This window comes from Myotis lucifugus, unplaced genomic scaffold, assembly GCF_000147115.1.
Source record: "Myotis lucifugus unplaced genomic scaffold, Myoluc2.0 scaffold_248, whole genome shotgun sequence".
NCBI classification, from domain to species: domain Eukaryota; kingdom Metazoa; phylum Chordata; class Mammalia; order Chiroptera; family Vespertilionidae; genus Myotis; species Myotis lucifugus.
Window position 1 is genome coordinate 100,202 of NW_005871296.1, and position 25,813 is coordinate 126,014.

At 36.8% G+C, this 25,813-nt stretch overlaps 1 protein-coding gene across 1 annotated transcript in view; it reads left to right on the forward strand.

Moving 5' to 3' along the window:
• Positions 1-25,813, forward strand: part of CWF19L2 (CWF19 like 2, cell cycle control (S. pombe)) — an 82,495-nt gene that overhangs the window by 51,053 nt on the left and 5,629 nt on the right. The window contains 4 exon segments of the mRNA XM_014464410.2: positions 6,596-6,808; positions 10,498-10,614; positions 17,873-18,028; positions 20,329-20,409. Of these exon segments, the coding sequence (XP_014319896.1) occupies positions 6,596-6,808; positions 10,498-10,614; positions 17,873-18,028; positions 20,329-20,409 (567 nt within the window).

Below are 25,813 nucleotides of genomic sequence, written 5' to 3' on the forward strand. Positions count from 1 at the left end.
CTTGATCTCTTGGTTCCTGGATCGACACTCAACCACTGAGCCACACCGGCTGGGCTAATTTTTCTTAGTATCATATTATCTATATAATAAAAGCCTAAGCAACTGTTACTGCGGAACAACCAGAACAACCAGTCGCTATGATGCTCACTGACCACCAGGGGGCAGATGCTCAACACAGGACCTGCTCCTTGGTGGTCAGTGCGCTCCCACAGGGGGAGCACTGCTCAGCCAGAAGCTGAGCTCATGTCCGGTGAGTGCAGTGGGGGTGGCAGGAGCCTCTTCCGCCTCTGTGGCAGCACTAAGGAGCAGCGAGCTGAGTGGTAAGGAGCAGCGAGCAAGGGGTCCCGGACTGTGAGAGGGGTCCCGCCCCCCAGTGCATGATCGTGCACCGGGCCTTTTTTTTATAAGATGCCACTTCGTTATAATTCAGATTTTTTTTTTTTTAACTCAGACATCAGAATAGGAAAACAAATTAGTTTTCATGGTTAGAAGACATTTAACATTTTTGTATACTTGGTATTTAACCATTAATTCACTAACATCTTCAGTTTCCAAGCTTTAATTTGGAAACTGCTACATTAAACAGAATCAAAGTAATAATTTAACTCCCTAATTCACATGGATGGTCATTATAATGAATACAAAGAACTTTCCTTGCTGTGATAATGCGATCACAATCCCTCTGGAACAGTTTCTCAGCTGTGACATTATTGTCATTTTGGGCTGACTAACTCTGTTGTGGGAGGACTCTGTCTATTGTAGAATGTTTGGCAGCATCTCTGGCCTCTACCCAGTAGATGCCAATAGCATCCAAATCCACCCCACGTTGTGACAACCAAAAACGTCTCCAGGTATTTCCAGATGTCCCCCCAGTTGAGAATACTACTCTTGCAGAGAATAACTACTGTTTTTTGAGGTCTTGGTATATATCAGGCTCTTCACATACATAGATGATTCTAATTATCTGACAGCGTTGGTATTAACCCCATTTAATAAACAAAAACTGATGCTCAGAGATATTCAGTAGTTTGCCTTATCCCTTTCCTGAACCTGGTTCATTTTCCAAGTTTTTCCTTTATCAGTAGATGGTGCTACTATCTAGCCTACATCAGAAAGTTAAGATTTTTCAGCGCTGCCTCTCTTTCCCTCATTTTCCACATCAAATCTGTCACCAATCTTATCCTCCCCCTACACCTAATCACTCTGCTTCTCTTTGTTCCCACTGCTACACCAGGTCTATGAAAATAGCCTGGTAACTGGTTTGCTGGCATTTCTTCTTTTTTTTTCTTAAAATATATTTTATTGATTTTTTATAGAGAGGAAGGAAGAGGGATAGAGAGTTAGAAACATTGATGAGAGAGAAACATCGATAAGCTGCCTCCTGCACCACCCTCCACTGGGGATGTGCCCGCAACCAAGGTACATGCCCTTGACTAGAATCGAACCTGGGACCCTTCAGTACGCAGGCCAACGCTCTATCCACTGAGCCAAACCGATCAGGGCTCTTCTTACATTTTTCCAGTTCTTTCTTAACTCTACCTCACTAAAGGCAGACTAACTGCCCCCCACCACCCCCAACAATGTATATCTGATCCTTTGGCCTCTATGTTAAGACATTTCAAATGGCATTTGGTTGCTATTAGGTTAAAGACCAGATTCTTGTTAATGGCCTAACAAGACCTGGAATGGTCTGCTCTCTTCCTCTCCAGCCTCATCTTGAATCTTGTTTTCTTTGCTTTGCTTCCTCTGTTCCAGCCATGCTGACTTTCACTCAGTTCCTCAAATATGCTTTATTTTCCGCTGCTACAAACACGTTGCACATGCTGTTTCTGCTATACCACCTTCTGTCTACTTGACTCTTCCTATACATATATATATCTCACCTTTATTATTATTCTTTCAGGAAGGCTTTTTTCATCTCTGCATATTTCATTCCTCTATTAGGATCTCAAATTGCCATCACAGCTCTAACACGACTTTTCTACTCGGCAACCCTTTAGTAAGTCTATCTTCCCACTACTGTATAGGTCAGTGATGGTGAACCTTTTGAGCTCGGCGTGTCAGCATTTTGAAAAACCCTAACTTAACTCTGGTGCCGTGTCACATATAGACATTTTTTGATATTTGCAACCATAGTAAAACAAAGGCTTATATTTTTGATAATTATTTTATGTATTTAAATGCCATTTAACAAAGAAAAATCAACCAAAAAAATGAGTTCACGTGTCACCTCTGACACGTGTGTCATAGGTTCGCCATCACTGGTATAGGTTCTATATTTTTGGGACTATGTCTGCTTTTGCTCACCATTGTATATTAGCTATCCATTAGAGTCCTTAGCATATAAGAGCATTAAATAAATATTTGCTGTCCAAAAATCACATACTTGAGACTTGAAGTCGAAAACAAAATTACCTTTTTCACTACTATACTAACTTGCATAGAAAATTAAGATATTTTTTGTTTCTCTCAATACTCCCTGTTGTTTTGATTTTGCAACAATATTACTTTAAAAATGAACACAATCTTTTATCTCTTAATATTGTTGACCTTTTAATTCTCAACCTTTTCCACATTTCTAGAAATTTCAATGTGGTTATAACACTGAATTGCTGAGAAAAAATTATTCAGGTCTTATCAGAGGTATGGTCATAGAGATAGTCAGATGATGGGACAATGTTCCTGGAATGTGTGGTTGATTTATAGTACACAGAATCAAGAATGATTTATATTTTTATAAATTTCAAGATTAGTGATGATATTTTTGGAAGCTCAAATGCTTAATAGCCTGATGAGACTATCCTATACAATAAAAGCCCAGCGACTGAAACGGTGGAACGACCAGAACGACCACGGCCTCTCACCCCGGCCGGCCGCCCCCCAGCGATCAGTTAAGGGCGATCAGGCAGGCAGGTGAGCAGTTAGGGGTGATCAGGGAGGCAGGCAGAGACGGTTAGGGGTGATCAGGCAGGCAGAGTGCTTAGGGGCAATCAGGCAGGCAGAGGTAGTTAGGGGCGATCAGGCAGGCAGAGGGGTTAGGGACGATATCAGGCAAGCAGGCAGAGGGGTTAGGGGCGATATCAGGCAGGCAGGCGAGCAGTTAGGGGCATCTGGCAAGCAGGCAGAGTGGTTGGATCTAACCTCTAAGAGAAGATAACTGGGAAAATGCAAATAATTAGAGGGTGAAGATTCAGTTACATATAAAAGTGCATATTCTTCTACTAATATATTTTTAGATAAGATACATACCTATTAGATATTTATGCTCTCTTGGATAAGTATCTTAACATAATTTGGGTATGATTATGCTGGATGAAATTTAAGTTTTCTTCAGATTCTCTGTTCTGCTTCAAAGACTGTTTCAAAGTATACCCTTGCTGTGTTTTAAAGTTGGATTTCTTAAGTGGGAGAGGCACGCTTCAGTTTTAGAATTAGATTCACCTATGTTTGGTTCCTCTCTCTATCCATTAATAGCTGTGTGACTTTGATTGTTACTTAGTCTCTCTCAGGCTCTGCTTTGTATGACAGTACAAAGGAGAATGACAATTTCTCTGTTGCAGGGATATTTGGATGGGAGAGTACTCAAAATTTTTATTAATACTTAGCACATAGTTGGTCATTGTTATGAAAAAGATCAGTTCTGATATTTTTCAAAATGTAGTATGTTATGGTGGAGATATAGTCTGAAGTTAAAATAATAATTTGTAAGTTAGGGCAGTTTCCATAAATAGGTAAACCTGAAAGAATAAAGAGACATACAAGTATTAATATGGAAAAAAAGAAGATAAAAATAAATTCCTGTTATGGACAAGAAAGCTAATGTGCTCTGGGAAATACCTAACTAATAATTGTTTTACCTGATTCTCTCAATGACTTTTTAGAAATTTTCTTCTGTTTATATTTTGTTTCATTTTCTCTAGTTTTTAAGGTAGAAGTTGACATCATTGATTTGAGGCCTTTTTTTGTTTTCTAATATAGGTGTTTAGTGCTTTAATTGTCCCTGGGAATACTGCTTTAGCAACAGCCCACATATTCTCATATGTTGTATTTTTTTTCCCGGTTTAAAATACTTTTTAGTTTTCTTTTTGTTGTTGTTGATCAGCGGGTTATTCCGAGTGTGCTATTTAGTGTCCAAATAGTTGGCAATTTCCCAAATATCTTGATGTTACGAATTCTAATTTAATTACATTGTGTTCAGTGTATATACTTTATGTTACTTGAATCCTTTTAAATTTATTGAGACTGTGTTACAGCCAAGAATGTCATCAGTCTTGGTAAATGTTCTTTGTGCACTTGAATTTGTATCCTGCTGATGTTGGATAGAATTTCTATCAATGTCAGGTTTATAGTTTATTCAAGTTGATAGTTTATTTAAGTCTTTTATATGCTTAGTGATTTTCTACTTGTTCTATAAATTTTTGAAACAGTGGTGTTTAAATTTCTATCCATAGTTATGGATTTTTCTATTTCTCCTGCAATTCTATCAAGTTTTGCTTCATATATTTCGAAACTCTGTTATTAGGTTCATGCACTTCGGGGTTCTTGTGTCCTCTTGATGGTCTGACTCTTTTATCACTATGAAATGCCTTTTATCCTTCACAATATTGTTTGCTTTGAAATCTACTTTCTCTGACATGAATAGAGCCACTTCAGCTTTCTTCAAATCTTTTTTTTTTTTTTAGATATGTTTTTATTGATTTCAGAGAGAGGAAGGGAGTAGGAGAGAGAGAAACATCAGTGATGAGAGAGAATCATTGATCAGCTGTCTCCTGCACTCCCCCTACTGGGGATATAGCCTGAAACCCAGGCATGTGCCCTGACAGGGAATGGAATGGTAACCTCCAGGTTCACGGGTTGACACTCAACCACTGAGCCACACCGACCAGGCTCATATCTTTTAAAATATCTGCTGATATCCAAGCATCTTGCAGTTGCTCTGTAGTTGATAAAAGATGGTTCTCTTTTTGGTACTTAGTAGACTAAGTAGAACTTAGAACTGAATCTAAGGGAAGTAAAACCACAAGTTAATGAGCAATTATGATACAGTGTGGTCATCATAAGACTAATGGGAGTAGAGTATTGGAGTTGCTTAGGAGATCTAGGAAAGTTATTACATGGAGGTGACAACTACATCTAAGCCTCAGATTGAAATATGAGTAGGAGTAGAATGGCAAAATTGGTCAGAGAGTGATCCGTGCAAAGCCTGACCACAGCAGTACTTTGCGGACTGAAATTAGAGTGGCTAGAGCCTGAGTTTGTGTAGGGATGTGATCAGATGTGACTGGAGAAGTTATCAATTCCAGATCACAGAGGTTTGTAATGGTAATGGTGGCTCACTTTTATGAGTCCTTACTGTGTGCCAAGCATGTATTGTGAAGATTAAGTGAGATAAACCTATTAGATAGATAATCTATACTAATAAAAGGGTAATATGCTAGTTAGACCGGGAGACCTTCTGGGAGACCTTCTGGACGTCCTTCCAGACAAAGCCATGGTGGCGGGGTCTAGGCAGAGGTGGTTAGGGGAGATCAGGCCAGCAGGGGAGGGCAGTTGGGGGCGAGCAGGCTGGCGGGGGGGGGGCAGTTGGGTGAGCAGGCTGGTGGGGGGCGGCAGTGGGGGCAATAAGTCCGGGAGGGGGGGCAGTTAGGGGTGATCAGGACGGAAGGGGGGGCAGTTGGGGTTGATCAGGCCGGCAGCAGAGTGATTAGGGGCTATCAGGCAGGCAGGCAGGTGAGTGGTTAGGAGCCAGTGGTCCCAGATTGTGAGAGGGATGTCCAACTGCCGGTTTAGGCCCAGAGGGTTCGGGCCTAAACCGGCAGTCGGACATCCCCCGAGGGGTCCTAGATTGGAGAGGGTGCAGGCTGGGCTGAGGGCCACTCCCCCACCCCCCACCCCCTGCACGAATTTTGTGCTCCAGGCCACTAGTATTGTTATAACCATTGTAAAATGAGGAAATAAAACATAGAGAGAGAGCACAGACAGGCAGTAGAATTTTACCATGGTCATTCTGACTGTAGAGGTCAAGCTTTTAACCATTATGCCTTTCTGTGTCTATGATTTAGTACACCAAACCAGAGTTTGAACTTGATTTTGTTCACAGTGCAGAGCTCTTGGAAGATTTTAATCAGGAACATAAGTAAAATTTGTGTTTTGTGTTAAAAGCATCACCCTGGGTACAGTTTATGTTAGGGGAGATGTGGCGAAGGCACCTAGAGATATAGTTGAAAAATGTTTTATGTTCTGTATAGAGTATATGCTAATTTTAAAGTGAAAGTGGTTCTCTGTGGTTTAGTTTCTTCATTTATTAAGTGGAAATGAGAATGGTCCCCTCTTCCTAGGAGTGTAAAACAATCAAATTCATAGAATTGCACATAGTAATTACTCTTTGAACTTCAGCTGTGATGATGATATGATGTGATGATGGATTGACCCTTGAAGGTCAAGCTTACATTTTAATCATGTTTTCTTTTTCTCCTTTTTAAAAAAATGTAAGCGTTTTATCATAGAACTTACAAATATGATTTAAGTATGCTTCAGTACAATAAAATCTAACTACTACCTTCTACTTCCCACTTCTGTTGTTCTGGTTTTTCAGTTTATGGGAAAGACAGATGGAGACTATTATACTCTGGATGACATGTTTGTCTCCAAAGCAGCTGAAAAAGAGCATTTTGGTGAAGAAGAAGAAAACCAGAGGAAAAAAGCCATTGCTGAACACCGGAGTCTTGCTGCACAAATGGAAAGGTGTCTGTATTGTTTTGACAGCTCTCAGTTTCCCAAGCACCTTATTGTTGCAATAGGTATTAAGGTAAGAAATATACAATTTATTGTTCTAAGGAAATGATTTAGTGGTATGTGTAGATTTTCCTCTTTCTTCATACTCTTATAAGATTCCTAAGGAATCTGTCTTCTCTTAGTCTGTGTTTCAGATATTTTTCTTTTCTAGGGTCCCATGACCCATGATTTTTAAAATCTTTTTTACAGCGAGTGTAAATGTTTAAGTGACATGAAGCTTGCATTTTGCATGATTCTGCTCTTTAGAGAGGCAGCATTGGGTAGTGGTTAAGGCCCTAGACTGTGGAGCCAGACTATGTGAATTCAAATTCTGGCTCTGCCATTATCCTGTGTCTGACCTTATTTTTATGATTGACACTTGATTCTCCGTATTAAAATCCACCTCAGAGATCATCTAAAGTAGCTTCTTCTTTCTTTACTTTTTCATAGAACCTATTTATTTCTTCATAGAATATCTCATCATTTGAAGAAGTTTACTGTATTTTGTTTTACTTGTTTATTGAATATCTTCCCCAAGAGTCTGTGGGTTCCATGAGGATATAGATAATTTATTCATCATTGTATGCCAACCATGTCTGTTTACAGTCACTTATTTCAACAAATTTAATAGTCACTTATTTAATAGTTACTAATAAGAGTCGCTTATTTTAATAAATATTTGGTGGTTTAATTCTTATATTAAGTAAATCATTATCATGTACCTGATATATGGATGCCAGACCCTAATTATTCACTGGGGAAAATTGAGACTCAGATATATTATGGAGCTTGTTTTTCTAGTGAAATAGGAAAGAAAATAAACAAAGTAATAATTTCCCTGATTTAAGAAAGTGTTGTCATGTAGCAGATTGAGAAAATGGTATAAAATTATGGGAAGTATTTTTTGAGAAGGTAGTCTTAGAAGGCTTCTCTGAGGAGATATTTTGTGAAGATATGAAAGATGAGAAGGCGCAAGCAAAATGAATACACATAAGAGTGAATACTGCTTCAGGAAGGGGCATTGGTGAGTGAAAGCTTTGTGGAAAAAATGAATTTCATGTTCATAAAACAAAGACTAGTGTAGCTGGAGTGGAGTGAGTGAGAGAAGGCGATGGGAGAGGAAGTTGAATGGATGAATGCTAGTTGTAGGAAATCCTAGTTTTGGGAACATACATATACATTTTTCTTAATTTAATTAATTTGTTTGTTTTATAAACACACACACACACACACACACACACACTCCTATGTATCCAATGGCTTTTCCATTCCAACTCTAGTCTTTAATATCTTTAGATCATTAAGACAGTCAATGTATCCTTCTTTTTCTTCTCCTTTCCCTCCATACTTTATGGGAAAGGTAAATGTAAAAATTCCATTCAAACTTTAGTCAATTAAAAATATCCACTTTAACCAGTTACTGGTATTAATTTTTCTAAGTTCTTTTCCAGACTTTTACCTAAGCATTTACATTTTTTAATTATGACATTGTGTATAAATTTTTCATTCTTCTTTAGTCTTATCCCTACCTTAAAAAAATATAAGCATAAATTAAATGTAAAGTACCACTTAAGTCCTTCCTGCAATGTTTTAGGGGAAGTTTGCGTTATTTTCAGTGATTTCATTTTCCCGCTGCATGAAGACGGGCTGAGCCCAGGGAGGCACAGTGTGCAGACCTTAATAGTTACTTTGCTGTTAAGCAGAAATGCTAAATAGTATTTCAGAGCAATTCAGTAATTCTCACTCAGCTTGAATGTCTAATATTTAAAGTTAATGTCTTATATCCAAGTATATTAATGAAACTATCTTGGTACTCTTAGAGTCAGACAGTTAGATAACGATATGGTCATCAGCTGTCCCTGCCTTCTCTTTCCTTTTTGTAAAATAAAAGTCCTCTAGCCACCTTTCTGTCTTAACACTTTGTTTTACTTTTAAAAAAATCAACTTTATTTTTTTTATTTTACTTTTTTTTGGTAATTTTAGAGTGAAAATTTGCAATTTTCAGAGAAAAACTGAAAAGATAGTACAGAGTTCCATATAATTTATACCCAGTTTCTCTGTTAATACATCTTATGTCAGTATAGTAAATTTGTTACAATTAATGAATCACTACTGATACTGTTTTTAATTGTGAATATGGTCCTTTCTCACCAGTTTTAAAAATTTGCATTATTTTATTAAATAAACAAAACAATAAAATTGTCTGCCATGCAAAATATTTCTAGCTAAAGCCTAACAAAAAATAACAGAAAATATGATCAAGTAACTATGCAGAATATTATTGATGCTCTTCATGAATATCTTTTGTTCACTATTACACATACTGATTGACCTTTTATTTTTATTATTGTTTTTATCCTCACCTGAGGATCTGTTTATTGCTTTTAGAGAGAGGGAGAGATAGAGAGAGATAGACAGACAGACATCAATGTGAGAGAGAAACATTGATCAGTTGCCTCCCATACTAGGAATCAAACTCGCAACCTAGGTATGTGCCCTGATCAGGAATTGAACTTGCAACCTTTCTGGTGTATGGGGAGCAATGCTCCAACCAACTGAGCCACCTGGCCGGGGCCTATTAACCCTTTCTAAAAAAAGATAACTTACAATGGAAAAGTAGCTCCAGCTTGTAGTTAATACATGTATGTAAATAAATAGAACTTAGCCAGAGAAGTACAGCCACTCAGAGGCTATTTCCTTTCTCTCTTAGTTGGGTGAATTCTCCTTTCTCAGCCAATGAGAGAAAGGCCTGAATTAATAAGTGTTAGATATTTCTGCTATTACCAGGCTGTGCATTTTTTTTTTATTCTTGCAAAATTATACCAAGGTCTTTGAAAGCATATACCTTTTTCAGATCAAGGATAAAAGTGTCTTTCATTCTGCCCTTGGGTAAACTTAATCTTTGATGTGTAACAGTTAAAACTGAGACTTATGCTATTAATTTCCAGCTAATTAAAAGCTATCTTGCCATTTGTCTCAGTGATCCCACTTCTAGGAATATATCCTAAGAAACCCAAAACACCAATCAGAAAGAATATATGCACCCTCTGTTCATAGCAGCACAATTTATAATAGCTAATATCTGGAAATAGCCCAAGTGCCCATCAGTAGATGTGTGGATAAAAAAGCTGTGATACATTTATACCATGGAATACTATGCAGCAGAAAAAAAAGAGACAGCATGGAGGGACCTGGAGAGTATTATGCTAAGTGAAATAAGCCAGTCAGAGAAAGACAAGTATCACCTGATCTCACTTATATATGGAATCTAATGAACAAAATAAACTGATGAACAAAACAGATCCCAAGATATAGAAGGATAGAACATACTGCAGAATCTCAGAGGGAAGGTGGGGGAGTATAGGTGGGTGGGCACTGATCAACCGAAGAACTTGTCTGCATATATGCATAAACCATGGACACAGACAGTAGGGGGGAAGGCCTGGGGTGGGGAGGCGGGAACGGGCTAGAAGGGGTCAATGGAGGAAAAAAGCGGACATGTAATACTTTCAACAATAAAGATTTAGTTTTAAAAACAAAAGCTATCTTCGTGGCTTTTAAAATATTTTTAAAATATTAAATGTTTTTAAAAACATTAAAATATATTGCTTATAGGCAAGTGTACATTATTAAATGTTAGCCGTATTTCCCTAGTAAGGGTCCATCTGTTGCAGCTGAGAATAGATAGCAGTAACATTTCATGTTTGCAATTTTCCCCCATAGGTTTATTTATGTTTACCCAACTTCCGATCTCTTACCGAGGGTCACTGCCTGATAGTCCCTCTGCAGCACCATAGAGCCGCTACCTTATTGGATGAAGACATCTGGGAGGAAATTCAGGTCAGCACGATAATGTTCATTATCATTGTAAAGCTTATGAACAATTTTTACAAACTATTCTGATAAATCTCAACAAGTTTTATACCTTCATCCAATGATTTTTAACTTTCTGAACTTGTATACATTTATATAGTTGTGCATATCTGTGGATCATGGTATTTTCACCATGATCCCTTATGTACTACATACTTTGGAAGCTTTTTACTTTCTTAAAATTTATTGATTGATTTCAGAGAGAGAGAGGAAGGGAGAGACAGAGAGAAAGAGAGAAACATCGATTTGTTGTTCCATTTATTGATGCATTCATTAGTTGATTCTTGTATGAGCCCTGACCTGGGATCGAATCTGCAACCTGGTGTATTAGGATGGCACTCTAATCAACTGAGCTACCCAGCCAGGGCCATATTTTGAAAGTTAAAAAAAAATTTTTTTTTTTAATTGAGATACATTGACATATAACATATTAGTTTCAGGTGTTCAACTGAAGGCTTTTGTCTACTAAATTAACTGTGACAAAGTAATTATTATTTTTACTTTAAAAAAGTCAGTGTAAGATTTTTAAAAAGTATATATTTTATTGATTTTTTACAGAGAGGAAGGGAGAGGGATAGAGAGTTAGAAACATCGATGAGAGAGAAACATCTATCAGCTGCCTTCTGCACACCTCCTATTGGGGATGTGCCCGCAACCAAGGTACATGCCCCTGACCGAAATTGAACCTGGGATCCTTCAGCCTGCAGGCCAATGCTCTATCCACTGAGCCAAACCAGTTAGGGCCAGTGTAAGATTTTTAATTTGTGCATTTGTGAAACATGAGATAATCATGCTTACGACAGTAAGCTAATAAGTTACAGCCAAAAGGAAAGATATTTTTAGATAATGAAAAATAAATTTTGGAAGTTAGATGTTTATATTCAGCAGTTGTTTTATTTTTCTGTAATGGAACTGGCTGTCTCTGCTGTTGTGATTTTGTGGGGATTTGTTGTCAGCTTTAATTTTTGCACTTTTCCCTTTATAACCTGGCTTATAGTTTGCATTCAGGGACTTTGTATATGTGTCAGGGAGCTTTAAGAAATTGAAAGGCATAATAGTATGGTTGAAATTGCTGCTGAATTATTTCAAGACCTCATAATCACCAAGAAAGAAAGAATGAAAACTCTAGTTTTTTAAATACCTGACCACTGAATAGGGATACAGGGACTTCTACTTAGAAAACTGTGAAAATGGTTAGACTTCAAAAGAGATTATATACTAGTCTTTTCATGATGCCAGTAAAAATGCCAAAAGAGAAGCTATTTTAACTGCATTGAATGAAATTCAAGTCTCTTTCTCCCTGGAATATTTAAGTTTATGCTGGGAAAGTTAAAGGACAGACTGTTTTAATGCATCTATGGCCAAGCAAGGGTAAGAATGTGGACTAATATATTTGATGTGAAAATTTATTGTTTTTTTTCTAGTAGTAGATGTCAGTGCAGTAAATAATTTCAAGTGAAAAGTATGCAAAATCAGTTTTCAGAATTATTTTGGGACTTTTCTGAAATGCTTCTAGAAAGTATATATACTTCCCAGCCTGTGTGGCTCAGGGGATTGAGTGTCGTCCCATGCACCAAGAGGTTGCTGGTTCTATTCGTGGTCAGGGCGCATGCCCAGGTTATGGGCTCCATCCCCAGTGGGGCCTTATAGGAGGGAGCTGATGGATGTTTCTCTTTCATCGATGTTTCTATCTCTCTCTCCATCTCCCTTCCTCTCTCTCTAAAATCAATAAAAAAAAAAAAGAATGAAAAAAGTGGTACTCATATAAAACAAAAAATTTATATATCGAAAGTGATTTTATTTAGAACAAAATACAGTGCCAGAAAGATTTTAGGTAATACAGGAATCAAGTCTGTGTGTTTTATATTTCTGTAAGAAATTAAGCTACTTTATGAAACACATTGAAGTAGATAAAGAAGGAATTTATTCAGTACAACATATACTGAATACATGAGTATAAGATAATCCAAGTGTCGTGAGAAATGCAGAGACAAACGCATTCATTAATTCTGCCCAAAGGTATGGCATGTTCTAGTACAGGTTACATCATAGTTTAGCAGATTTTGTAAGCCATGTGAATTACAGAATATTGAGTGAGGGAAGAAAAACCAAATTGTTTCATATAAATAATGGCATTATAGCTCTTACTTCCAAATATGTATAAAAACTCAAATTACACCCTGTTAAATATTCTTATGGCCATTCACCTCTTTTAGAGAATATATTTAAAAAAATGATTAGACCTAGCAAAATATATTGTTTGCAGCCCAGCCTTCATGGCTCAGTGGTTGAGCGTCAACCTATGAACCAGGAGGTCAAGGACTGATTCCCAGTCAGGGCACATGCCTGGGTTGTGGGCTCCATCCCCAGTGTGTGGTGTGAGGAGGCAACTGATCAATGATTCTCTCTCATCATTGATGTTTCTATCTCTCTCTCCCTTTCCCTTCCTCTCTGAAATCAATAATAATATAAAATTATATATATATAGTTTGCAAATACAGAAGCCATTTCTTTCAAGTGACTTTTTCCCCATCCTCTAGTAACATTTAAATTTAATCTTAGATTTTATACTTAATAAAAATGCAAAGATAAGTTTCAGCAAAACATATGGGAATAATTACAAATTTCGAATGAATAAAATTCCAAATTTTTAGTTTTATTAAATGCATAGTGAAATTCTGTCCCCTTTAAATTCATTTTTATCAGTTTGACAAATATGTTTGAACATATGTTATAGGTCCATTTTTTAAATATCCCAAATTGGCAGTATGGTGGTAGAGTCTTTGATTCTCATCTACAGTGGACTTCACTGTGGAGTGATATAATGGGGCCATTTCATTGGGAAACCTCCAGTGTGGGTACCTTTATGTCTTTTTCTTGGGGCCAATCAGAATCTCTAGAAAGACCCTTTTAATCTCTTGCCCAGAGCATTTAAACCAGATGGCCAGTGTTCTGGGAGCTGAGTCAGGGAAGAGGCTGGAGTGCCAAAACGTTGAACATTTAAGAACATTAAGTAACACTTCCTATAATGCCCCTGTTTTCAGACTGTAGAATCTCAACTATCTGGTTTTCTTAGCCCAGCCGCCTTCTACAAAGGATAATCCTACAGTATTCTGCTGGTGTGGAGGAGGGCCTCTGGTGTGTTAAAGACTTCCACCTATGCCATCTGGGTTTTTTGTTTGTTTGTTTTTAATCCTCCCTGGAGGATATGTTTATTGATTATCTGAGAGAAAGAGGAAGGGAAAGAGTGAGAGAGAAACATCAATTGGTTGCATCTCTTACACGCCCTGACCAGGGATCAGACCCACAACTGAGGTATGCGCCCTGACTGGGATCCTTCAGAGAGATAGAGAAATCTGATGTTAAGGAGATAACATTAAATTTCCATATTCCTAGTAGAAAATACTTCACTTTTAAGGAACCCACAACCTTTTGGTGTATGGGACGCCACTCCAACCAACCGAGCCGCCTGGCCAGGGCACCGTCTGTTTTTCACTATGCCTTTCCTTCACTTCCACAATTACGTGGTGCTGCCTGGTCCTGAGCCTGGTCCTGAGCCTTTTGAGGATTCTGCAGCCTGGCCCTCTTCTTTACTGTCCCTGCTAAGCCCCGCCCCCTATATCACCCAGGTGTGAACCCACTTCTAGTGTTTAAGTCAGGTAATCCCTGGTGATCTGATCTTTAGTGTTTTCTCTCATTTGTTCTAGTAGTTTTGTGCTGTTTTAAAAATTAATGTCATTTTTGAGGGGTCACTCTGTGAAGGGTATAGAGTTAAATGTGTATGTTCTGTTCTATCTCATAACATTTATCTTTGGATAACTTTACCTTTAGAACTTTAAGTTCTATTAGAAAACTTGAATAAATAATAGGATTACTATTATATGATAGCTTTGATATTTTTCATTTTCATTTCAAAATTGTTTACTCATACCTACTTGATTTTTTTGTGATGTGACTTGATACATATTAAGAATTATAATGCCCTGTAGTATTGTTTACTTAAATGTATTATAAGGAATTTTAGTTCAGGTGTGTTACCTAAATGAGGAATAGCAATTAGGTGAGTAATCATAGCTTAGAAATGTGGAAAATAGTGATTACCCAAAGGGTGAAGTATTTTCTACTAGGAATATGGAAATTTTATGTTATCCCCATAACATGGGATCTCTATATCTCTCTGAAGCATAAAATAGTTTTGGCATCTTAATGAACTAAAGAGCTTTCTTCACTGTTTAGTTTTCATATAACTATAAAAAATGAATATTATTTAAATATGTATAGTATATTCATTATATTGAACTCCGGGGGCGGAATCCTGCTTTAATGGAATTGGTAACCTCAAATTACACCATTAAACTCATATTTTAAAATTAAAGTCTTTTATATTCATAGAGCAGAAGTACTTACAATAGTATGTGTCCTCCTTGAAGCTATTAGCTTGATGTTTATATATTTTATAATATTGTACTATTCTTTTATCACTACTCATTTAGTACTTTTGAGTTTTCATTTATAATTCATGACATCTTGAGTCTGTCTTCACTACTTCCAACAGTTAAGCCAGGGAAGGATTATGAACAATCAGGAAGGAAGGAAGTCTGTGAGATAATTTGGATTGCCTAAATTTTTATTATTGTTGTTGCTGCTTTTTATTCACTTTTTCCCTTCTTCAAAAGTGTTTGGTTTTCAAATATATAGTTCCACTTATATAGAAAATAATTTTCCTTTTTCTAGTATATAAAATTATTTTCTCTCTACAGAACTAGAAAATGAAGTAACAATTAATTGAAAATATTTCTAATAAATAAAAATTTACAAACAGTAATAGTTAACAAAAAAGAGATAATCTAATAAACTATATTCTAAAGCTAAATTTGCATATTTCCCATTTGATTTTGTTTTTTAGTTGTTTTGTCCATATAATATGAGGCATAGGAAGGTAACTATTTGGGACATATATTTCAGCAGCAGGAACAACAGGGTTAACTATTGTCGCTTTCTGGTTCAGCAGCAGCTTCAATCATATCCCTGATGTCAGTGAATTGCCCATCTTGTCATTCTTCAGTTAGGGTGCAAATAAAACCTAACTCACACAACTTTGCAACAGCAAAAGTTAATTTCTTATATCATAGTCCAGTGTGGATTGGACAGACAGTTCTCTAAGGCAGGTCGCCTGTAAGCAGTAATTCAGGCATCCGGCTCCTTTCCTGATAAGGCTGTTCTGTGTGGAGTCCTTCTCCTTCAGCACCTGGGATGGAAGACAGTGAACATGAGAAGGCACGCTGCCTCTGAGCTGCATCAACACCCAGGCCATACATATCGTTTCTACATGCATTCATTGCTCAGAGCTAAATATGGCCCCACCTAAGCCCCAGAGAGGCTGGGAAATTTGGTTTTCTTGTGTGCCCAGGAAGAGGGCAAGTGGGGGGTAGGGGATGGGAATAGATTAACCAAAGAATTTATATGCATATATGCATAGCCCTTAGACAGACAGTAGTGTGGGGAAGGCCTGGAGAGGGGGTGGGAATGGGGTGGAGGGTGTCAGTGGGGGAAAGATGGGGGACATCTGTAATACTTTCAACAATAAAGATAAATTTAAAAAAGAGACTATGTTCAACTTAATTATATTGCTGCAGTCAGAAAAGTGAATCCCATGCTTGTTGCTTACTAAGTACCTTTCTAGTTCACCTCAAATTATAATTATTTCCTCCCTCCCTCCCTCCCTCCCTTCCTTTCCTACTTGCTCTTACTTCATAAAATGAGTGGAAGATGGAAAGGTGGTGAGTGACAATAGTAGATGAGCAGTGGAGGCCTGGCTGGGACCAGATTGTTCATCCCCTACCCACAGTAATAAGTAGCCTCTTCGCTTTTCGGGTGTCAACAGAGGCTGAGTGGGGAACTTGAGCTTCTAGGCAGTCTCAGCAGCAACCTGGTCAAATCTCCAGAGAATTATGCTAAGTGAAAAACCAACCCCAAAAGATTGTGTGATTCCATTTATATAATTTTCCTGAAATGACAGAATTAAAGAAAGCAGAACAAAGTGGTTGTTGCCAGGGTTTAAGAAAGGAGATGGGGGTTGGAGTGAGTGTGACTAGAAAAGGGCAACAGGAGACATCCTCATAGTATTGGAGTCACTGTGTATCTTGACTGCATCAGTATTAGTATCTTGCTTGTCTGTGCTTTTGTAAAATGTTACCATGGGGGGAAGCTGGGTGAAGAGCACAAGGGATTGCTCTGTATTATTTCTACATGTGATCTATATCATAAGAAAATAACTTTAATTAAGATATTTAAAAGTTATAAATCAAGCTGATAAATCTAAGTAAAAAGTGTTTCATTCCCCTACTTGGACAGATATACTTGCATAACACTCTACTAGGCCAAATTTGAATTTGTAATTCTCAGACCCCCTGGGGGTCTGCACATGTTGCTGTGGGGAGAGTTGGCTTCTGGTCTTCAGCCTAGTGCTCCCCTTTCTTCTTCTAATCCCTGCCCCCTCCTATACTATGAGGGGTGTCCTGTGAATCCATGTTGAATCGTGGACTCCATGTCTAAGCTGCTCTACAAACAACTGTCCCTCAGGTCAAGGAGTGTGAAATGTGAATAAAATAAATAAGTAAAAAATTAAAAAAATAGTGATTTTGTAATAATGATGAGCTATTTGGGAAAAGAAGGTACTCTTTTCATCTTTAGTATATTTGATTTTCATATTCTTGGTAGGACTGGAGATAGGGGATTGCTTGAATACACGAGGTTACAAGTGAAGGGTCAGCAGACATGTAAGGGAACCAGCAAATGAAGATGCTGTGAGCATAGGGAAACAATTAGAAGTGAATTCTGCTTGTCTGTTACCGAATTAAAGGAAGCCTGCTTGCTCAGGGTACCTTTTTTGGCATATGGATGTTATTCTATATTTTACTGTAATTTCTGCATATTTTACCACCTGAATTTGATCTCTTTTGTTATTTTAGTTTATTGGAACCATTTCATATATACATAAAACTATGCAGTGTGAATTTCAGTTTAAAAAAATGTTGCTTAAATATGTGAAATTATGTACTGGATGTAGAAAGTAAAGCAGCTACAAAGTAACATTATCGAGTTCAGATATAGTTTACAATTTGTCTTTTATTTTAAAGGGATTCATTGTACTTTTAATTATTTTTATATTTTGAATCTTCTGTAAGTGCTTTCTTTACCTTTCTTTATATTTCCCTTTCTTCAGATGTTTAGAAAATCATTGGTAAAGATGTTTGAAGATAAAGGGTTGGATTGCATCTTTTTAGAAACTAACATGAGCATGAAGAAACAATATCATATGGTTTATGAATGCATTCCTCTCCCAAAGGAAGTGGGTGATATGGCTCCCATCTATTTTAAGGTATTTATAGATAGTCTTTACATGTGTACTTGTATTTTGCTACAGTGCAGTTTTATGAATACAGTTACCTTTATTCTGTATTTTTTCTCCAATGTACTTAAATAAAATTTTATGTTATATAAAGACATAAAGTAAATCACAAACAATTCTTTATAAATTTCTATGGAAAGAAATTTTGGATTTTGGCCTTGAAAAGCATGCTTTTTTATAAGTGTACATATAATATCAAATGATAATTTATAATTACTATTCCAATTTCTCATTTCTCAAATGAAAAATAGTTTTACCTTGAGTATTTCCAAGTCAAAATTATAGTCATAACTCTAGAAAACTTATCACTGAAATTCATGAGAGCCATAGACAGTTATATAAAAACGGTACAAATAGCAATTGCTAAAGCAAGTTATTGCTGTAAGTTTTAGTATTTCATACCTCATTATGCTATTTATAAAGAGAAACTAATATCTTACTTTGACATACATTTTTGGATATATAGTAAATGACTACACTTCTTGGTTAAGTGTTATCATATTCAAGAAACTTACTAAATAGCATGTGTTTGATGCTGACCTGAATACAATATAGTTTAATAGACTAATATAAATACATAAATATAGAACCATATATGAAATAATAACATGCACAATAAAGAAAGGAGGTAATGTTTTGTGAGATACTGTAGGAAGACTTGCAAATGCAATGTTTAGACAGTATAGGATGGCAATGTAAATCCTATGTTAAAGAAAATCAGTTGAGAGATTATTATTATACTGTTCTTCAGTGGGTTTTGTTTGTTTGTTTGTTGTTTTGTACTTCCTCGGTATAGTCCTGATTGATTGTGACTATAGGCATTGAGGTATGGGCACACCATATGATCGTTAAAGATGCGTTTATTGGATTTGGCTTAAATTTTTGTTTTTGTTAATGCTCACCTGAGGATATTTTCCCATTGATTTTTAGGGAGAGTGGAAAATTGAGGGAAAGAGAGAAACATAGATGTGAGAGAAACACATTGATTGGTTGCCTCCTACATGAGCCCTGACTAGGGCCTGGGCTGGGGAAGAGCCTACAACCAAGGTATGTGCCCTTGACTGGAATTGAACCCGGGACTCTTTGGTCCACAGACAGACCACTGAGCCAAATTGGGTAGAGCATATTTGGCTTAAATTTTATAAAGAATGTGCTACATTATAGTGCCAACACAAGTAACCCATGCCTTTTATTTTTATTTTTTAATGTATTTTTATTGATTTCAGAGGAAGAGAGAGGAAGAGAGAGGTAGAAACATCAGCGATGAGAGAGAAACATTGAGCGGCTGCCTCCTGCACGCCCCCCACTGAGGATGGAGCCTGACAACCCGCTGAGCCAAACCAGCTAGGGCAACCCATGCCTTTTAAATAGGGAGCAGCAGAATATCTGATGTATTTAAATTGTGCTTATTTGAATGTTAATTTCATCATTAGAAGTTGCTTCATTAATTACAGTCCTATATAATAAAAGGCTAATATGCAAATTGTACCCTTGCCCAGGAATTTGACCCAGAGTTTGACCAGGGAGCGGGGCCAGCTGGCCAACTGCCTGTGGCTCTTCCCCCCGGCCGGCAGGTCCAGCCTGAATCGCCCTGGTTGGGGCAGGTTGGCCAGACCCCCCCCCACCTGTGCACAAATTCGTGCACCGGACCTCTAGTACTGTATGAAAAAGAGATTATTTTATACTCATCACCCTAGCCTTTCTTTCTATTAAACATTTCTTTACCATAAATTTTAGTCTATTGCTTAGACTAGAAAGTATTATATTGCCATTTCTATGTTTTTTCCCTCCCTGCACTTTTACTTCTTTGTTATATGGCCAGAAATAGTTTTAACTACTTGGTTGCTAGAAGGCATAGAAATTACTCTTTTCATATTTGGAAAAGAGCAATAAAACGAAATGTATTTATTTGTAGTAGATGTCTATGAATGGAGGAAGGAATTTGTGACCTTTTATGTCCACAATTTTGTGCAATAGTAAATTGGTTGGTTGTATTAAAGATGGTTTTTGTCATGTAAAGTTGAGCTGACCTTAACTTCAGTACAAGAGTTAAGAATGAGAAAACTATCTCTTGACTAAATATAGGTAGGACTTTAAAAAAATCAAGAAGTTCCAATTTTAAGTAACACAAATTAAAGCCTGTCCACTCAAAATAATGACTTACCATGTGTAATATGCCCTGTAATTCATTTACTGTGTTTGAGTTTTTTAAACTGTGTTACTGTATTTGCATATATATTATTTTTCATTAACAAATGTCTGTTTCTTAGAAAGCCATAATGGAATCTGATGAGGAATGGTCTATGAACAAGAAATTGATTGATCTGTCTTCCAAAGATATCAGAAAGTCTGTAAGTATTTTTTTTCTAATATAAGAAATTACCCTAGTGTTAAGGATCTTCATTAATTTCCACATCTTATTTGAGAAAGTGGAAATAATTATTATAATTATAATTATAATTATAATTAATTATAATTAATTATAATTTGGCTGAGTGACCAAATGTGAAGTAACTGATTCTACAGGTGAAGAAGAAATTCTTTTCATTCTGCCTGATCTGGCAAATGCATATTTGTTCAGATGCTTACTGGAATGTTATTCCTGCCCTTCCTGCCCTCTGCCATTGCAGTCAGCCATCAGACCCTGCCACGAGCGTTCCTGTCCTGGGCATCTCGGCCACAGTGGGACAGTGGTGAGCGAGGCTTTCTTGTCACAGAAATAGAATGAGAGACCTTTTCCTAGAGGCTCTATTTTGAATTTGGAACTCGTTTTTTGTTACTGTTTTAAGTGATTTTTTTAGAGAGAGAGGGAGAGAGAGAGAGAGAGAGAGAGAGAGAGAGAGAGAGAGAGGATGAATGAATCATCGATTTTGTTGTTCCACTTGTTAATGCATTCATTGGTTTCTTCTTGTGTGTGCCCTGACCTGGAATGGAACCTACCCTACAACCTTGGCATATGGGGATGCCCTAACCACCTGGCTACCCACCTGGACTCATTTCTTTTTTGTTGCTGTTTTCTTATACAAAGTTTCCTGTTAATATCCCTTTCAAGTAGTTGAGTTAGAGTACAGGTTTATTATGGGGAGTTTTCCCACCATTTTTCATAGTTCAATACTGATTTACAGGTCAACTTTTTAAAATGTTGATTTTGGGAATGCGCTTATTAAAGCTGGGACAGTGACACAAGGAAGGACTTGAGGTAGAAGAAGCAACAGGAGAGCCGAGGCTGGGCTGCACTGGCTCACTGAGAAGTCAAAGGAAAGGGGGCCTTGGAGGCAGGTTCAGGGTTTAGCCTGGGACAAGCTGCTGCTGCCCAGTGCTCCCCTGGGGTCCCTTAGAGTGTAGAAGACAACACATGTGGGAGCAGAGGGGGAGGGATAGGCACTGACATGCTTCTGGGACGGGGAGCACGCCCAGATCAACTTTTAGATGTAAGGTTCACATAAATTGAGTAATTTTTTAATGACCTTTCTCTTTTCTAGAAATAGAAATGGAATGAAATATAGAATTCTGAATTCTGTTTTATTTTTCTATTAAAAATGTAATTTAGTCTACAGATGTTTATTGAGTGCCTCCTATTTACCAGGCACTATTTAGGTGCTTTTCATACGTAGTGTAACAAAACAGAAGATGATCCCTGACTTGATGGAGCTTATATTTAGGGCAGGGTTTGGGAACCTCAGGCTGTGCGCTGAATCCAGCCTGCTGCCTGTTTGTGTGGAACACAGCTGCACCCATTTGTTTATGTATTATCTTTGGCAGGTTTCATGCTACAAGTGCAGGGTTGAGTGTTACGACAGAAACTATGATCTGCAAAGCCTCCAAATAGTTTATTTAAATGGAAACTTTTATAAGTTTCTTAAGTTTGCCGACCCTGTTCTAGTAGTAGATATCACTAGAACATTTTTCTCCCATTTCTTTTGGAAAGCTAGACTCCTGATACATGTGAATGATAGGATTCTTTACTACATTTATTATATCCCAGTCAAAATATTCAAATTTCATGCATTATCGAAGATAGTTTTTATTCAGAGGTAAAATATTCTCTACAATCTTTTTCTTTTCCCTTGCTAGTGAATGCAGTTAGACAGTATACTTAAAAACAATACATAAAAACTCTCCTAAATGTCCTACATACTTCTGTCTTATGAGCCTATAGAAAAAGGTAGCTAATGTGTGCACATCTTTTGTGCCTGCTTTTCACTTCGCATATCATAATTTCCAATGCCATTAAATATTCTTTTAGAACATGATTTTAATGGCAGTCAAAAATACGTATTTTGAAGTAGAAATTTTAAAAGAAATGTTTTATTCTCCATTTGCTACACAGCATATGCAGTTTTTGTACTGGTAAACCATCACCTACTTATTATAAGTTTGTTTTTAAAACTTAGATAAGTATTTAAATACCCAGAGGGTTTTAATATTTTAACTTAACCAATATGGGAAATAAGAAAAAGATACCCAATCCTTAGTAGTTGTGTATTCAACTTTGATATAGCACCAATTGCTTTTTCTAAGTCCTGCATAGTGCTGCATCTGAGAGTCACAGCAGGTGAGGAAGGAGCCAGATGAGTTTTTGAGGTCCATCTTAGCTTTAGGATTTAGTAATTATGTGATAGAATTGTGAATAGAACTTGAGTATAAGAATAATTCCAAAGCAGGTCAATTATTAGGTTAACAAGCTTTCTAGTATCATTTTAAAATGATAAAAGTGTTTTGAGCATGAAGTGAATAATCTTGAGTTATTTTGACATTATTTTTATTCTGAACACACACACACACACACACACACACACACACACAACCCTCATTATACGTGTTTTAAGAGCTTTTTGTCCTTGGTAGTTTCATAAAGTATTTGACCTGCCTTATTGGAGCTTTTATCCATTATTTTCCAAAATATTCATGGCAAATAATGGATAATTGATTTTTTTTTCATAATTTGTATTTCTCTACTGATTAGTGACTTTGAGCAGTTTTTCATGTATCTCCTGGCCATTTGTATGTCCTCTTTGGAGAAATGTCTATTCAGGTATTTTGCCCATTTTTAAATTGAATTGTTCGTCGTCTTTTTGTTGATTTGTATGAGTACTTTATAAATTTTGGATATTAACCCCTTATCCGGTGTATTATTGGCAAATATGTTCTCCCATTCAGTGGGTTTCCTTTTCAATTTGATGGTGGTTTCTTTTGCTGTGCAGAAGCTTTTTATTTTGATGTAGTCCCATTTATTTTCTCCTTAGTTTCCTTTGCCCTAGAAGATGTATCCGTAAACATATTGCTACATAAGATGTCTGCCTGTGTTTTCTTATAAGATTTTTATGGTTTCATGCCTTACATTTAAGTCTTTTATCCACCTTGAATTTATCTTGTGTATGGTGTAAGTTGGTGGTCTAGTTTCATCTTTTTTCAAGTGTCTGTCCAGTTTTCTCAGCACCATTTGTTGAAGAGACTGTCTTTACTCTATTGTATGTTCTTGCCTCCTTTGTCAAATATTAATTGACTGTAATGATGTGTCAATTTTTGGGGTCTCTGTTCTGATCCATTGGTCTATATGCCTGTTCTTGTGCCAGTACCAGGATGTTTTGGTTATAATGACTTTGTAGAGCAGTTTGATATCCGGTATTGTGTTCCCTCCTACTTCGTTCTTCTTTCTCAAGATTGCGGCAGCTATTCAGCGTCTTTTATGGTTCCATATATATTTTTGGAGTATTTGTTCTAACTCTGTGAATATGCCGTTAGCGTTTTAATAGGGATTGCATTGAATTTGTAGATTGCTTTGGGTAGTATAGACATATTAATGATATTAATTCTTCCAATCCATGAACATGGTATATACACTTGCATTTCTTTGTATCTTCCTCTATTTCTGTTTTCAATGTCCTATAGTTTTCCAAGTACAGGTCTTTTACCTCATTGGTTAAGTTTATTCCTAGATATCTTACTTTTCTTTTGTTGCAATGGTAAATGGGATTGCTTTTTTTAAAATATTTTAATATCTATATTTTTTATTGATTTCAGAGAGGGAAGGAGAGGGAGAGAGAGAGATAGAAATATTAATGATGAGAGAGAATCATTGATCAGCTGCCTCCTGCACACCCCTAGTGGGGATTGAGCCTGCAACCGAGGCATATGCCCTTTACCGGAATTAACCGGAATTAAACCCGGACCCTTCAGTCCCCAGGGCGACGCTCTATCCACTGAGCCAAACCAGCTAGGACAGTGGTCGGCAAATTCATTAGTCAACAGAGCCAAATATCAACAGTACAACGATTGAAATTTCTTTTGACAGCCAAATTTTTTAAACTTAAACTATATAGGTAGGTACATTGTTATTAATTAGGGCACTCCTAAGGCTTAGGAAGAGCCACACTCAAGGGGCCAAAGAGCCACATGTGGCTCGCGAGCCGCAATTTGATGACCACGGGGCTAGGACAATGGGATTGCTGTTTTAGTTTCTCTTTCTGAGAGTTCATTATTGGTGTATAAAAATGCCATAGATTTGTAGATGTTGATTTTGTATCATTCTACCTTGCCGAATTCATTTATTAAGTGTAGTAGTTTCCTGTTGGAGAGTTTAAGGTTAACTATGTGCAATATCACGTCATCTGCAAATAATGACAGTTTTATTTCCTCCTTTCCAGTTTAGATGCCTTTTATCTCTTCTTTTTGTCTGATTCCTGTGGCTAGGACTTCCAGTGCTATGTTGAATAAGAGTGGTGAAAGTGAGCATCTTTGTCTTGTGCCTGTTCTTAAGGGAAATGCTTTTAGTTTTTGTCCATTGAGTATTATGATTGCTGTAGGTTTTTCGTATATGACCTTTATTATGTTGAGGTATGATCCCTCTATTCCCACTTTACTGAGAGTTTTTATCAAAATATGGTGCTGTATTCTGTTGAATACTTTTTCTGAATTTATTGATATCATCATGTGGTTTTTATCTTTCAGTTTGTTTATATGATGTGTCACATTTATTGATTTGTGAATATTGTACCAGCCTTGCATCCCTGGAATAAATCCCACTTGATCATGGTGTATGACCTTTTTTAATATATTGCTGGATCTTATTTGCTAATATTTTGTTAAAAATTTTAGCATCTTTTTTCATCAGGGAAATTGGCCTGTAATTTTATTTCTTTGTAGTGTCTTTATCTGGTTTGGAATTAGGATAATGCTGGCCTCATAAAAAGAGCTTGGAAGTGTTCCTTCCTCTTGAATTTTTTGGAATAGTTTAAGGAGGATAGGTATCAGTTGTTTTTGAATGTTTGGTAAAATTTATCTGTAAATCCATCCAGTTCAGGACTTTTGTTTGCTGGAAGTGTTTAAGTTACTGCTTCAATTTCATCAGCTGTTATTGCCTATTCAGGTTTTCTGATTCTTCCTGATTGAGTTTTGGAAGATTGTATGTTTCTAGGAATTTGTCCATTTCACCCAGATTATCCAGTTTGTTTACACACAATCCTTTGTATTTCTGTGGTGTCCGTTGTTATATCACCTCTTTCATCTCTGTTTATATTTATTTGTTTCTTGATGAGTCTGGCTAGAGGTTCATCAATCTTGTTTATCTTTTCAAAGAACCAGCTCTTATATTTATTGATCTTTTGTACTGTTTTCTTAGTTTCTGTCATTTATTTTTGTTCTGATCTTTATTATTTCCTTCTACATCCTATAGGCTCTTCTCGCTGTTCTCTTTTAGTTTATTTAGTTGTAGGATTAGATAGTTTATTAGTACTTTTTCTTGTTTCTTCAGGT